The sequence below is a fragment of the Doryrhamphus excisus genome, chromosome 22 (genome assembly GCF_030265055.1).
Source record: "Doryrhamphus excisus isolate RoL2022-K1 chromosome 22, RoL_Dexc_1.0, whole genome shotgun sequence".
In the NCBI taxonomy this organism is placed as follows: domain Eukaryota; kingdom Metazoa; phylum Chordata; class Actinopteri; order Syngnathiformes; family Syngnathidae; genus Doryrhamphus; species Doryrhamphus excisus.
In genome coordinates, this window is record NC_080487.1 from 8,098,765 (window position 1) to 8,115,266 (window position 16,502).

Below are 16,502 nucleotides of genomic sequence, written 5' to 3' on the forward strand. Positions count from 1 at the left end.
GTCTGGTGCGTGATGCTGGCTAAGTGGCGTCCGTCCAAAGAACGCACATTTTTGCATCTCTCAACACACACAGTGGGGATATTAAGTTCCTTTACCAAGCCACTGTCTATAAAGTTCTCGTCAGCGCCCGAGTCGGCAAGGGCAGAAATAGCAAGGTGCCCCTCCCTTCCCCAAGACAACGTACCTTCCACTTGCAGGCGGCCACGGAAGCAGTGGAGGAGGGAGGGGGGGATCGTCCGCCCACAGATGAGCTCTTGGTAGGAGACGAACGTCGAGTGGCTGGCTGGCTGGAGCAGTGGGAGACTGGATGGTCCACAGCGCCGCAGTAGAGGCAGAGGCGAAGACGCAGACGGCGAAGTCTATCCGCGGCGGATATCCAGTTGGCTCCCAGCTGCATAGGAACCGCCTCCCCGATGCTCTTGGTGGGTGAAGCCATCGACGGTGGAGGCGGAAGTGCAAGAGTTTCGTGGGGGTGAGAGAGTAGCTGGGGGCGTTCCCCACCACACTGACGGCTGCGCTCCCGCAGACGGTTGTCCATTCTGATGGCGAGGGAGATGAGCTCTTCGAAGGAACGGGTCTCCAATTCGTCCAGCAGACGGGGACTAAGGCTGGCCAGGAAAACGCACCGTAGGGCTTTTTCATCCCAGCCACTCTCCACTGCGAGAATGCGGAAGGAGATTGAGTGATCAGGAGGCGCAGTCCAACCTCTCGTTCTCTGACCGGGTGGTCGAACACGTTCTTGAGCTCCCCAACGAACAGGGGTAAGCTGGAGAGGAGTTCCGGCTTGTTTTCGCTCACCACCATGGCCCATTTGGCGGCGCGTCCAGTCAGAAGACCAATTATGTACGCCACCTTGGCAGAGTCGGTGGCGTAGGTTTGCGCTTGCTGGCAAAACACGAGGCAGCACTGGTGGAGGAATAGTCTGCACTTGCCAAAATTACCCTCATACCTGGAAGGGTGAGGGATATTGGGCTCTCGTGGGACCAGTTGGAGCTCCGACGATGTTGTGGCCGGTGGCGGAACGGCATCCGAGGGGGCGGCCACAGGCGTGCCAGTCATGCGGGCGTGCATGTCGCGGACCAATATGGAAAGGTCCTGTAATGTCCGCTCGTGGTCGCTGATCATCTGCCCCTGGGCCTTGAGGGCAAACTCGAGCTACTGGTGTTCCGTGGGATCCATAGCATTGGCTGGATTATTCTATCACGACTTGGCCGCGTGGCGAAGAGGTCGGATCCGAGGATGCAGAACACAGCAGGCTCAGGTAAGGTTTTACAGCTTTAATTGTCCAGGTGAGCGAGACGCAATTAACTAAAGGCAACGGAACACAAAAGACGGGGCTTCGTGACAGAGTGCATGCAGGCACAATACAAATTACCAGAAAGAACAGTGAGCAGTCTTAGAGGCCAACGGGCTACCGGACGGGTAGGAGGGTGCGTGGCCGAGGCGTGAGCAGCGCTGGAGGGGCACAGAAGCAGGGCCACAGCTAGGAGCTGGTCTGTCACTTCCATAAAGGAATAATCTAGCACCCTCCTGCCGCAGCTCAGTGCCTTAAGAAGGAGACCGGAAATGAGGACGATTGGCAACAGCTGCGCCCGTCAGGTAGCTCCGCCCAACTCAAGGGAGGTCCACATCTGCAGATGCACAAAGAGCAGTAAGAGTCCAAATAACAACAGAAACCGGACGTGCCCCCAAACAGAAACAAAGCAAATGTCACTGCGCAGCGTGATAATAATTCAAGAAACGGGCTGCACGGTGGTTGAGTGGTTAGCGCACAGACCTCACAGCTAGGAGACCTGAGTTCAATCCCACCCTTGGCCATCTCTGTGTGGAGTTTGCATGTTCTCCCCGTGCATGCGTGGGTTTTCTCTGGGTACTGCGGTTTCCTCTCATATTCCAAAAACATGCTAGGTTAATTAGTGACTCCAAATTGCCCATAGATATGAATGTGAGTGTGAAGGGTTGTTTGTCTCTATGTGCCCTGTGATTGGCTGGCCACCAGTCCGGGGTGTACCCCGCCTTCGCATGAAGACAGCTGAGATAGGCTCCAGGCTCCACCCCCCCTGACCCTTGGGGTGAATGAATGAATGAATTCAAGGAACGACTGTGTTGCCTCCCACAAGGATGACATCATCCCGAAGTTCGCCAACGACACTACAGTTGTAGGATGCATCCTTACAAGGGATGAAGCGGCCTACAGGATGGAGGTGGCGAGTCTGGCGGCCTGGTGCGAGGACAACAACCTCACCCTCAACACAGACAGGACAAAGGAGATGTAGCGGACATGAGGAAGAAGAGGAGACCTCATCAGCGGGTGAGCAGCTTTAAATACCGCCGGATCCGCATCACTGAGGACACTCAACACCTGCATCGCTGTGTGGTACGGCAGCACTACCGCTAAGGACCGTAAAATGCCGGCAGAGAGTGGTTAAGTCTGCTCAGAGGATCCGCAGAGTCGACAGGCGCTTCCATCATCCAGGACCAACCCACCCACAACACAGACTATTCAAGGTGAAATGCAGGGTAACCCATAATGAGGTGTTATTAGGTGGAATATTTTGCCCTTCCTCCCGTATGATGCAGTGCACCACGGCACGAAACAAACACACATCTGTATATCCTGTAGCTTATATATGCAAATACAATCAATGGAGATTAACTAAGTGAGCCTCACACGGTAAATTAGTCAGGCTGATGTTGCCATGGCGATGATTTTAAGTTGCTCGCTCGTGATGGTGATTTTTGGGTTAGAAATCGTGCGGTTCCTCGTCCAGCCGCTTATAGGAACCAATGATCCTCCTTCGAGGGCTGTCAGCTGTCTGTTCACTATATTTGACAACGAGGCATGCACCTGGGCAGACAATGTATGGAGAAACATTTTGTGTTTCCATCGCGACCAGCTTTACCAGTATCAAGCCACTTTGGATGCTTTTTAGTTGATGTTTGAGTGGTTTTTTTTGCTTTGTCTTACTTTATCTCTGTTGTGTTTCAGGTTTTGTGGCATCTGGACATCTTCCGGAGAAGCTTTCGCCAGCTGACCACGCACAAATGCATGGAGGACTCGTGCATCTTCTGCGCACTGAAGGTATAAACATTTCAGCGGCCTGAGGCAGCTGCATTAATGTGTGTGCGTGTGTGTTTTTTTTACCCATAATGCATTGAAGAGCACAGTGATGACCAAGTGATGATGACGAACAGTGACGGTGGCTATTGATTCTTCTGGTAAACCCTGTTGCTTAGTCCTGTTCATATTGTAAATGAACACAAGAAAGTCATAACGACAATATGATTCGATTTTACACTGGGTGACACATGATAGAAAAAGGATAATTAAGTGATAACATTGAAGTGTAAAATAAAAACAGTATTGTATTGTAGGAGCTATTCAGCTAAATTGTTCTGGGTGACACACATGTATATTATAAATACATATACGGCTGCATGACCATGTGGTTAGCGCGCAGGCCTCTCAGCTAGGAGACCTGAGTTCAATTCCACCCTCGGCCATCTCTGTGTGGAGTTTGCATGTTCTCACAGTGCATTCCCCACATTCCTACGTTCTTCGGTTCGTGATATTGAGTAGACAGTACTTATATATAGATACTATGTGAACTCTGATGGGTTTCTTGTGTTGGCAACACCTCTGCGCCTCTGTTAGTTCAATTCTATTGTTGTAGCATTTATAAAGTGTAACATGTAGCATTTATTGTTGTAACATTTATAAAGTGTGTGGCTGCTCCAGACCAATTTTCCAATACGAGATCCAATACCAGATCCATGAAGAGGCAAAATGTATTACAATTTCCCACAATGTGTAATGTTCTGCATGCTTCACTCCTCCTCCTCACTTCTTCCTTCAATTAAGTCCTTCCTCCGATTCTTTGCCTGTAAGAGGAAAACGTAAAAACAAAAAGATGTATGATTACGTTTTTGGGATCAGCCAAAAACACTTAAAAGTAAAAGTAACACGTAAAAAGTTGAACGCTAGTCGAAGATCTTCTATAAGACAAGAGCTCCGGTCTGATGTCACTCATGTTGTTGAATATTACTGCTATATGCATATAATGTATATTCCACACCTTTGCCACAACATTAGGTACACCTGCACAATTCATTGTCGGTTTTGTTAGGTTCAAATACGTATTAGGATTGTACTCCAAGCGTAGAAGAAGAAGACAATGTGTGGCACCAGCACTGACCAACGTGTCTGAGTGGAGGCAGAGTGCCATGACTAATGTGGTGTAGTGCAGCAGCAACACACTGTCGGAGTCTCCGGTCCAGCACTCCTCTGTAATTAATTGGCCTGACTGAAAGCGCTGAGCTAGCACAGCCCACGCTGGAACCACACACACACACACACACACACACACACACACAGTGTGTTCCTGCAGCAAATCAAAGTGCAGGGACTTGATTTGTGTGAAGGCGCATGCTCGTGTGTGAGTCACCCGTGGGCTTTTGCAGCTGAGGTATTGTCACCGTGTCTGTTCAAACCCGTCGGTTTAAGCTAACACATACTGTTTCTGTCCCACAGATTTGTCTGCTTCCCTGTGGCACGTCGGGATTAAATAAATGTTACATATTCACACAAATATGACAATAATAATGTTCTAATAATAAGATGTTTTTTTTACTTGTCATATACAGTGAGTAGTAGTAAAGTGCAGGCCTAAATGTGCAATTTGGATCAGATCCGGATTAAACTTGCTTTGGTGTCAAAGGATGTTGTTAGATTATTGTTTTATTATATTTTAAGGTACAACAAATCAACAATGCTATGCATAGAGACGGTGACGAAGTAAGTAGCAAGCATAAATAGTAAGTAGCAAACATAAGTAGTTAGTTGTAAACATAGGTAGAAAGTAGCAGACATAAGTAGTTAGTTGTAAACAGGTAGACAGTAAACATAGTAAGTAGCATGGTAGCAAGTGGCAAGCATAAGTAGTCAGTAGTAGCGAACATACAGTAGGTGGTCAGTAAGGACCGTACGTTGGTAGTAAGTAGTAAACATAGGTACTGAGCAGTAAACGTTGGTAGTCAGTAGCAAACATAGACAGTCAGTAGTAAACATAGGCAGTAAGTAGCAAACATAGGTACTGAGCAGTAAATGTTGGTAGTTAGTAGCAGGGCTCGACAATAACGTTGTACCGATGGCCCGGGGCAAGTTAAAACAAAATTCGGGCAAGTAAATCCAATCATTAATATTCCCGTCGGGCAAGTGCACTTTAGCATGCCGTACTGCCAAGAGTTTTTTTAAAGCAGTTCTTGTTGGGTGTTGGTAAAACACGGACTGCGTAATTCCGGTGGTAATTTGAAAACCAATCCTTGCAAATCTTGAAATGGACCAATCAGAATCGTTTATTTATACCGCGGTCCGTAATCCACAATCCGCGTTTTACCCACACCCGTTCTTGTTCGCGATCAACCAATCAGCGATCGTTTTACTAGGAAAACATCTATCATGGCGTCCCTGCCAACATCGTCTAATTCTTCAACAACTTCTGAAGGAAAACACCAAAAAGTGATGAAACAGTGCCTCCTAAACAAGTATTTTATTAGCGGCAGCAAATCAAATGATGGCAAAGGTGAGTGAATCACGTTGCTGTGACAATTTGAAGTGGTCACAATGAAACACCGCCCATTAGATCCAATACCAAGTGCTGATTTTGCACAAGCTACAAAACCTAGCGGTTTCATTTCTCTGTGTATTTTTCTCACCTTTGCTTCACAAATTATTGTTTGACCATTGAGCATTTTTTCTGGATTAAAAACACTTTACTAGTACACAAATGTGTCAAATGTTTCATTGAGGTGCACAACTTATAAATATCACTGCTTACTACGACTACCATGTGTAAGGTAGCATGGCTTGCCATGTTAACATACATCTCCACAAATTTTCAGACATTCCTCCAAATACAATGCATCAGTACTATTATCTGATGAATTATCAGCATATATTGATATATGATATCATTATGGCAGTCTTTTCATTTTACATGGGGCAAGTTCGGGCAAGTAGTTCTCACCTTAAGGATTCCCCATGGGCAAGTAATTTTTGTTTTTAACGTAGAGCCCTGAGTAGCAAACATAGGTAGTCAGTAGTAAACATAGGCAGTTAGTAGCAAACGTATGTAGTAAGTAGTAAACATAGGTCATAAATAGTTAACAAAGGTCTGAGCTGTAATAAACATAGATAGTAAGTAGTAAACATAGGTAGTTTGTAGCAAACATAGGTAGTCCACAGTAAACATAGGTAGTTGATAGCAAACGTAGGTAGTCCATAGTAAATATAGGTAGGTAGTTAGTAGCAAACATAGGTAGTCCATAGTAAACATAGGTCGCTGATAGCAAACATAGGTAGTCCTTAGTAAACACGTAGTTAGTAGCAAAGGGAGGTAGTCCTTAGTAAACAGGTAGTTAGTAGCAAACGCAGGTAGTCGATAGTAAACATAGGTCATTGATAGCAAACATAGGTAGTCCTGAGTAAACAAGTAGTTAGTAGAAAAGGGAGGTAGTCCTAAGTAAACAGGTAGTTAGTAGCAAACATGGGTCGTCCATAGTAAACATAGGTCGTTGATAGCAAACATAGGTAGTCCATAGTAAACATAGGTAGTAAGTAGCAAACATAGGTACTGAGCAGTAAATGTTGGTAGTTAGTAGCAAACATAGGTAGTCCATTGTAAACATAGGTAGTTGATAGCAAACATAGGTAGTCCATAGTAAACATAGGCCGTTGATAGCAAACATAGGTAGTCCTTAGTAAACAGGTAGTTAGTAGCAAACATAGGTAGTCCATAGTAAACATAGGTAGTTAGAAGCAACCATAGGTAGTAAGTGTAAACATAGGTAATGACTAGTAAACATCGGTAGCAACTTGTGGCTATCCCGCTAGATATTGCCGCAACGCTTCATCTCTATCCAAACCTCAGAAGGAAAGAGAAGAAGAATGGGAAGAGATGAGAGTTGGGAGAAAGATGAATGAATGTGGGAGTTGCTGTAGATTGCTGCAAACTTCACAATTAGATGGTCACGTGCGCATACACACACACACACACACAAACACACTTCTCCCCATCCCTCCTGTTCTCCTCCTCATACCTTCCTCTCTCTGTAGGGTATATTCCCCCTTCATTCTCCTTGGTGCATTGCTGCAGTCATAACACACACACCCACGCACACACACACACACAGTCAGCATGACTACATTACCTTTCCCAATGCCAGCCTTCAGCTGTTTTATAACGGTGTCTTCCTGCGTGACCCCCGCCATCTTGGTCGGCTGGCTCAGAAACAGGAAACATAGCAAACTAACTACTACATTTAATTTGGATGAAATCGATGAATGCTTTTCCACATATATTTCAATGGCATTGTTAATAGATTTGATAGACTAAACAAAATAGCTTAAATCGTCATCATTACTGATTTGTCATGAATTAAACTAATCACCCAGTGACAAAAATGAATACGCACTTTGTGATTGTGTCCACTGTCCTGTCCTGTGTTATACTAGTGGACCACAGCTAGCGCCGATTGTGGTTGCATTAGCTGTAGCTGGAATCACCACCATTTTCCTCGGTGCTAGTCCTGTGTTTATGTTGTGTAAAAATGTGCTTACTTGTGCAAATGTATGCTGATGTTTTTTAACAGTCCCACACTGTACTCCTCTTTTCTTGTCGTTCCCTTTCTTGTCCCTCCTTTATTGCCCAATCATCCTGTTGTGTAAATGTTGTGTAATTGCGCAATTTTGCTTGTACCTCTGTATAAGTGACAATAAAGGGCCCATTATTATTATTATTATTATTATTATTATTATTATTATTATTATTATTATTATTATTATTATTATTATTATTATTATTATTATTATTATTATTATTATTATTATTATTATTATTATTACTTAGTCTATGCATTGTTAGCACACATACTATTTTTGTGGAACTTGGAAAATAACAATATGGTCTTTTGGACTGTCTACTAGTGTGTGCCGAGGACATGTCTCACTGTAAAATCCATACGTTAGCCTTACTTAAAAATGCAATCCAATTGTCTTGAAACAAACAAGTAAATGGAACTTTATATTTATAATTGACCACAGCAGATCTACGTTTTACTTGGTGTACTCAAGGGAGATCAACTTAAAAAAATAAGTTTGTTCTACTTATTTTTCTGAGTTCAGAGTGCTATTGGATTTTACAATGCAATGTTTCTGAATTGAGATCACCAGCCCCATCCCCCATGTACAAATGAATATATAGCTAAAAAAATACTTTCAGCTAGCGACCCACCAGCATATTAGTTCCTTTTATTTTTTGTTCAAAATAGGTGCGCTTTCTTTGCCTGTTCCAAAATAGACAACAAAAAAATGGGTCAGAATTTTTTTTCACCTTCATCTGAAGTCGCCATGCTTTTATCTCTCTGGCTTCAGTTGTTGAAGTGGTTGGAAAGTGCACCTTAGCTAACTTTGCTAAGTCCTTTAAACAGCCCGTATTCTAGTATTTTTTTATTTTTTGATTTTCAGTCATTCTCAGACACAATAGTGGATTGGTTAGCTGGATAGCTCACCCAACTGTAAACACACCATTTTGTGTCCACCGTCAATTAATGTATTATCACAGCAAAAATATTGACCACAATTAGGGATGTACGATTATTCCGATATCAGCATAAAATTGATATCGGTATCAGATTTTCTGGTGATCATCAAAAGTGATATAAAAAATGCGTTGATTAAACTACAGGAACTACAGGAGATATGTCATGTTACACATATTGGTATCGGCTGATATCTGTATCAGAAATTGAGAGTTGGACAATATCGGGATATCGGTTCTCGGCAAAAAAGCCAATATTGGACATCCTTATCCAGAATACCTGTTTCAAGGCCGTTTTTTGGAACTGTGGCATTCGGCTAGCAAACTATGGACTTTGTGCCTTCATTCATATTAGCGTCTTGCTAATTGCTAGCACTCCGTGCAGCCCCGCCTCCACAAAGAGGCTTAATAGTTGAGAGGTTGCTCACTCTCTCACATATGCAGAGTGAACCCTCTTCTCATCCAGCCTGTGTAGCACAGAAAGATGGAGCCCATACGCTTAATTCAATTTATCGAGGGTTCATAATTACTGACCTGTTTTTATTTTTTATAATATACATGGCTTCTGCTATGGAGGCTGGCTGCAAGCCTCCTTCGCATTTGTTTGTTCCTTGCCTTCAGTTTCATGCTTCAACAGGCAAACGCGAAGGACGAATGCACGATGTACAGCACAAAAACATGGCTGCTGACGAGACGTTCTGCCTTGTGTGCTTTGCAGAGCATCTTTGCCCAATTCCAGTTCAGCAGCGAGCGTGTGCTGCCGTCAGATGCACTGCGCAGCGCCCTGGCCAAGACTTTCCAGGGAGAGCAGCGCTTCCAGCTTGGCATCATGGACGACGCCGCCGAGTGCTTTGTGAGTCGCATGCCTGGCTTATGCTGGAGATTTAGCATAAGCATAAGCCAAATTTCCCCACTGAGGGACGAATAAAGGCATATCTTAATCTTAATCTTATACAAAAATTCTGCAGTGATTAATAGGAAATTCAAATTTTTTTTGTCATGGAACTTTGGCAAAATAAAGCAGGATACAAATGCAGCATTTGAATGCTAAGATATGACATTTTTACCCTGTTGCCACACACTAATTTGAATGTAATGTTGAGCAAAAATGCTTACAAATTTACAATAGCATTTATTCAATGCAATATTTAGCCATTAAGTGAAAATGCTTGTCCAGTAATCCCTCATTTATTGCAGTTAGATCATTATCATTCCCAATTGCCATAAGTCAATTCCTTTATGACATTTTTTCCTCAATAACATTATTAGACATGAAATAACATCTCTAGTCACCATATTCCAATTACCCAATATGGGCGCCATAATAAGAGAAAATAAGACATCTAAGACATACATATGAAAGCTGTTTATGGACTTCTAAATATACTTTAAAAAAAAAACAAAAAAAAACACGCACCCGGCTGAACTAAATACAATCAACAAATTACTAACAGATGCGTGAGGAAGAGAAAGTGACAGAACACAGGAAATACAAAATAAGAGCATCAGAGTAGAAACTAAGGCTGACAAAGTGAAAACAAAAACTGTCACACAAGCAACGGTGCGGGTGGCAGGGCCACCCAGGAGAGCGGCCTGAATGGTGAGCAGGCCGACGAAGGCAGGACTCTTCTGGAGGTCTCCCAGAATGGCAGGCCCCGCGGAGTCCATGGATGGGCCCCTCTGGAGGGCAGCCAGGGCGGTGTGCCTGACCGGGGAGGCCGGCCCGACATGGTAGAGGTGATGCCGGGACAGGAGGCGTGGCGTCCCGCCGTGGAAGAGCGGGCCCCGGAGGAGGCGTGGCGTCCCGCCGTGGAAGAGCGGGCCCCGGAGGAGGCGTGGCGTCCCGACGTGGAAGAGCGGGCCCCGGAGGAGGCATGGCGTCCCGCCGTGGAAGAGCGGGCCCCGGAGGAGGCGTGGCGTCCTGCCGTGGAACAGCGGGCCCCGGAGGAGGCGTGGCGAGCCCTGGGTCTTGGCTGGACTGTGGAGCAGATGAAGAGGAATGCGAGTCTTGGACAAGAGGTAACATACAGGACAGCACAACCCGGTTAGCTGCAAGAACCGGTTGTACTGGAGGTCCGGCGGGCTGTTCCTCCTCGGGCGACCAGCAGAGGGCTTCATCCCCACACGCCACAGACAGGGTGTGATGTGCATCCTCCGATGCACGGCTGGTCGTACTAGCCCCCCCTTCCGAAGGCGGATTCCAGACGCTGTATGCCGCTGGACGTGGAACCAGGGAAGGGAGGGGTGGGACCTTGAGGAGGGCCTGGAGTTCTGGTTGCTCTGCCCCCGACCGAAGCTCCAGAGGGCCTCGGGCTCTGGAGGGGTCTGGAGCATCACACCGCTAGGCACAGGAACCCCTGAGGCTGCGCGGCTTTGGCACAGGAGGAATCCGGGACTCCACGCAGCTTGGCACAGGTGCCGGGGCTTGTGGAACCTTGAAGCTACGTGGTTTGGGCACTGGAGGAATCTGTGGCGCCACGCAGCGTAGCACGGGAGCCGGGGTTTGTGGAACCTTGAAGCTGCATGGCTTGGGCACAGGAGGAATCCGGGACACCACGCAGCTTGGCACGGGAGCCGAGGTTTGAGAACCCTTGGGGCTGCGTGGTTTGGGCACAGGAGGAATCCGGGCCGTCACACAGCTTGGCACAGGAGCCAGGGTTTTGGAACCCTTAGGACTGCGTGGTTTGGGCACCTTGAGGAATCTGGGGCGTCACGCAGCTTGGCACGGGAGCCGGGGTTTGGGAACCCTTGAGACTGCATGGCTTGGGCACTGGAGGAATCTGGGGCGTCATGCAGCTTGGCACGGGAGCCGAGTCTTGGGGAACATTGGAGCTGCGTGGCTTGGGCACTAGAGGGGAACGTGTGCTGTGCTCCTTTTCATGTTGCACGAGAGGCAACAGGGATCCGGAAGAGGGCGGCGGGAGATCGGCCTGCTTACATTGAGTGGGAGCCTTCTTGCGCTCGTGAGCGGGGGGGTGGAGTCCTGGCTTGGCGTGGAGGTGAGGGAGGAGACGGCTTCGCCTGACGAAGCCTTGCTGGAACGTGCATCGTCGGCGGGCTGGTGTGTCAGCGCCGGGTCCAAGATACACCCACGCCATGGGGATGAGCGTGCTGTCCGGCCCCCACACCATGTCCTCCAGCTCCTCCGGAGTGAACTGTGCGCACTCCTCCTCCATTGCCTTGAAAACCTGCACGGTCCAAAAATCCATCTCCGCGAGGTCGTCGTCTGGTTGGTGCATTCTGTCACAGTTTGGCATGTTGGTGTTGCCGTGCGACCCCAGGATGCAGAGATGAAGGGAAGGTGCAGGTAAAAGCTTGGCTTTATTTCCGAAAGAGCGAATGCAGCACTTGCATACAACACGTAAAAGTGATCAATGCACCAACAAAAGGAACACGCACCCGGCCGAACTAAATACAATCAACAAATTACTGACAGGTGCGTGAGGGAGAGAACGTGACGGAACACAGGAAATACAAAATAAGAGCATGAGAGTAGAAACTAAGGCTGACAAAGTGAAAACAAAAACTGTCACACAAGCAACGGTGCGGATTGTGACACGCTAGACTTGAACTGGAAAGTCATGAACATGAGCAGAGTCTAGGGTTGACAGGAAGTGACATCGGGATGCAACAGTAGCGCATGTTAAGAATTATTGTGCAAAAAATAAGCAAACATTTTTTCAATCTACATATTTTTGTACCAACAGTACGCCATATTGCGTAACAAAACAGCATGATTTTACATTGTAGGAAGTTAAGTGCATAGAAGTAATGAGGTTAATATTTCTAACTGTCCTACAAGTGTAAAAAGAAGTAAATCACTGTTGATGTTAAAGTGGAAGAACCATTAAAAAATGACTTTTTTGAAACGTAACATGATGTTGATGGTAAAATGGGACCGTAATGTGTTGCAAATGTGCTGGGTCAGGTGATTAGTTATGAAATATAGATACAGCTACCAGTATGCACAGATTAACTCACTTACATATTTTTTTTGTCTCAGGAAAATCTTCTGATGCGTATCCACTTCCACATCAGCGCCGAAAGCAGAGAGGACATCTGCACAGCCAAACACTGCATCCCGCACCAAAAATTTGCCATGACTCTGTTTGAACAGGTGACACACATGCACGCCCCTCCCACCACACACACACACACACATACAAGCACAGACACACGTGTGATGCCAGGTTTTATGCTTGCAGTGTGTCTGCAACAGCTGCGGAGCCACCTCGGACCCGCTACCTTTCATTCAGATGGTCCATTACATCTCCACCACCTCCCTATGGTAGGAAACACGCGTACGAGAGGATGCTCATGTGTGGGCTTGCGAGTCCATGAGTTCTGCCACAATAATAATCATATTGTTAGTCAGTTGTTGTAAATAATAATTATTGTTTATGTATATGTTATATATGTATATGGGCTGCATGGCGGACAAGTGGTTAGTGTGCAGGCCTCACAGCTAGGAGACCTGAGTTCAATTCCATTGCATGTTCTCCATGGGTTTTCTCCGGGTACTCCGGTTTCCTCCCACATTCCAAAAACATGCTAGGTTAATTGGCGACTCCAAACTGTATGAAGGTATGAATGTGAGTGTGAATGGTTGTTTGTCTGTATGTGCCCTGTGATTGGCTGGCCACCAGTCCAGGGTGTACCCAGACAGCTGGGATCAGCTCCAGCACCCCCCACGGCCCTTGTGAGGATAAGCGGTAGAAAATGAATGAATGGATGAATGTTATATATATGAATGTTATATATACCGTGTTTTCCGGACTATAAATCACACTTTTTTTCATAGTTTGGCTGTTCCTGCAACTTATACTTCAGAGCGACTTATAAAGACCGACTTATAAATGAAATTTCTGTTCATGTTTATTTTTTGTGTAGCTGAATAACCATTGTGTTAGCATATCTTACACCTATTCGGCCTGTTCTCTATTCTTTTATTGTTAGAACTTGCCTTCCAAGAGGATGTAATGTCAGGTTTGGTCAAGTAGTTTGGAAAATAAATTAACCGCAAAAAATGCCACTTATACTGCAGTGCGACTTATGTATGTTTTTTTCTACCTAATTATGCATTTTGGGCCTTGTGCGACTTATACTCTGGAGTGACTTATAGTCCAGAAAATACGGTATGTATGTATATATATACGTATGTATATATAGTATAATGGTATGACTCCTAACCATAGAATTGTATACGTTTTATTGTGTCTGTCTACTTCATTATCATCATTATTTTTCATTCATTCTTTTTCTGTGTTGCTTCATCGTCATCTGGGTAGCAGGGGGGTATGCTGGAGCCTATCCCAGCCGATTACGGGATAATGGCAGGGCACATATGAGCAAACAACCATTTACACTCATACCTTCATACCTATCTATACCTATGACTGTGTGGACTTATTTGCCAAAGGATGCAAACCTGACCGTCTGACCATTTTACAAAGCATTTCAACATGAAAGTGTAGCTCTCATGTCAATTTAAACTGTGATTATGTCGGAAATTTGCCTGAAAATAAGTTTGGTTGTGTTGGTATTAATACTGTGTGTGTGTGTGTGCCGCTCCAGTAATCAGGCGGTGAGGATGCTGGAGTGCAGAGAGAAGGCCACACCGGACATGTTTGGGGAACTTCTACGCAACGCCAGCAACATGGGAGACCTCCGCAACTGTCCTGTAAGACGACACCCAAACCAGTTTCTAATCAAGATGAAATAATAATAATGGCGGCTTTATATAAGATAATCACAGATGGCTTTATCGTGTTGCTTTCAGGGTCTTACATAATTAGCAGCAGCTCATTTGCATTTCCCTCACTTTTCCCCGCTGCTTTCCTGAACAGTAAGCATTTTTAAGTGTCCTCGTCCACCCCGCTTTACAGTAAAGGGAAGCCATGTTGGAGAGCTTGGTGTAGCTTTTTGTATAAAAGTGCTTTTGTGGAAGGGGGTGGGGGGGGTGGATCTGGACCGCAGACGTGTTGAGGTGTGGTCGTCCAAGTCAGAAGAGGATCGGAATAAAGCGAGGAGGAGTGAATGAGATTGTGTGTGTTGTGTTGCCACGTGGGGAAATGCTTGGCTTCACGCGTCCGCTCATCCCTGCCAAAGTGTCCCCACAAAGTGGTTCCTCTCTGGGCCTCTTCACAGGGCCTCCACGGTGAGGCATGGTTGGTCTTCACAAAGACGTTCATTGACACTTTTGGTGTTCTCTTATAGCTCCATATGGCAAATGAATATAAGGAACACCCAAAACAATATTACATGCTCACATTTTCAGTTAACTGCAGAGAGTCACTGAGTAGCCACATATACATGAGGAGTTTTCCGAATGGAATCTTTCCGAATGACTTTTCCAAAAGGTGGTATACATCAACATCACGAGTTTTTCTTTCACTTGTTGGAATAAGTCCGTATTGCCAGTTTTCCGTTCATCCAGTCTTGAAATTAGTTTGGATAGTAGTTGGATAGTTTGCATAGTAGTGCCGATGTGCCGATTGCTTGCCTCCATTTTTAAAACTGAAGAACGAGCTGCGTGTTACATCATATCTGAGCATGCGCTGAAAGAACGTACCCGAGATTAATTTAAACAGGAAAAGATCAAATTCAATCTTGATAATATTTTATAATTAAACTCGGGACATGTTTTATATAAACATATATTTTCTTTTGGAATAAAACTGGACTTGTGAATAAAGATAGATAGATAGATAGATAGACTCCCTTTATTGTCATTGCACAAAAACACAGTAGTGAAATTGCCAACGAAATGTCGTTGCCTGGCTCCCATATAATAACAGACACAAAAGAAGATAAGTAATAATAAATAATAATAATAATAATAATAATGTGGAGAATAAATAGATATAATAGACACCAAATATGAACAACATAATGTAAAGTGCAGCGTGAACAGTAAATTGCCCAAATAATTTAAATAATTAAATAAATAATAATAATGTAAGTAAGGTAGAGGGGCTTATTTGGCATTCAGCAGTCTGATGGCCAGGGGGAAGTAGCTGTCTCTGAACCTGGTCGTCCTACAGCGGATGCTGCAGAACCTTCTCCCCGATGCCAGGCGAGAGAACAGTCCATGCTGGGGGTGTGTGGGGTCAGAGCAGATCCGATGGGCTCTAGATACACACCGGCTGTTTGCTATGTCCTTAATGGGGGGGAGTTGGGTCCCGATGATCTTCTCCGCTGTCCTCACCACTCTCTGCAGTAACGTCCAGTCCGAGGCCTTGCAGCTCCCAGACCAGACGGAGATGCAGTTAAGTATAGAAGTGTTTAGATTCTCTTCCACAGATGGCGGTAATGCACACCGAAAGCTGCTTGCTAACTGCCAATAAACAACAGAAGAAGAAGAACACACCGTGACAACTTTCCGTTTGAGCGGGTACAAGATACCTCAATCAGATTGGGGAAGGCAATAGTCGTGAATTATATGTTCATTCGGATTGGCACTTTTCTTTCGGAATGAGGTGTATACAAAGGTTCAATTCTTTCTGTTTGAGCAAATAAACCGAATACAATCGGAATATTTGGGTCCATGTATACGTGGCTAGTGTTTGGTCTAAAATGGTGTTCAAACTTTTCCCACATTTAGGTGGAAAAGTGACTTATTAATGTAAACTTTGGCTCTTTTTTTCTCATTTTAAATACTTAAATATATTTAAGCTGTTATTATTTAAGATGTAAATGATAAGATGTAAATATTTCAACATTCTCCTTGAACTGTCCCTGGAGAGAAACATCCAAGAAGCTAAAGAAAAACAATCAGCCATGGGTGACAAAAGGACTAAAAAATGCTTGTAAGAAGAAGAACATGTTATAAAGGAAATCATCAAAGAACATATAAAAATAAGTTGAGTGTGTGAAAAGTTGAAAAAATGAATGTGTCAATATTGC

The 16,502-nt window shown here is 45.0% G+C and overlaps 1 protein-coding gene across 5 annotated transcripts in view; it reads left to right on the forward strand.

The window, feature by feature from the left end:
- Positions 1-16,502, forward strand: part of LOC131110065 (inactive ubiquitin carboxyl-terminal hydrolase 54-like) — a 54,183-nt gene that overhangs the window by 17,362 nt on the left and 20,319 nt on the right. For all 5 annotated transcript variants that reach the window (XR_009120829.1, XR_009120830.1, XM_058062756.1 and 2 more), the window contains 5 exons: positions 2,990-3,082; positions 9,316-9,450; positions 12,601-12,714; positions 12,803-12,885; positions 14,172-14,277. Coding sequence is in view for 3 of the 5 variants with exons in the window: in XM_058062756.1 (XP_057918739.1) it covers positions 2,990-3,082; positions 9,316-9,450; positions 12,601-12,714; positions 12,803-12,885; positions 14,172-14,277 (531 nt within the window). In the remaining 2 variants the exon portion in view is untranslated. The remainder of the gene's footprint in view (positions 1-2,989; positions 3,083-9,315; positions 9,451-12,600; positions 12,715-12,802; positions 12,886-14,171; positions 14,278-16,502) is intronic.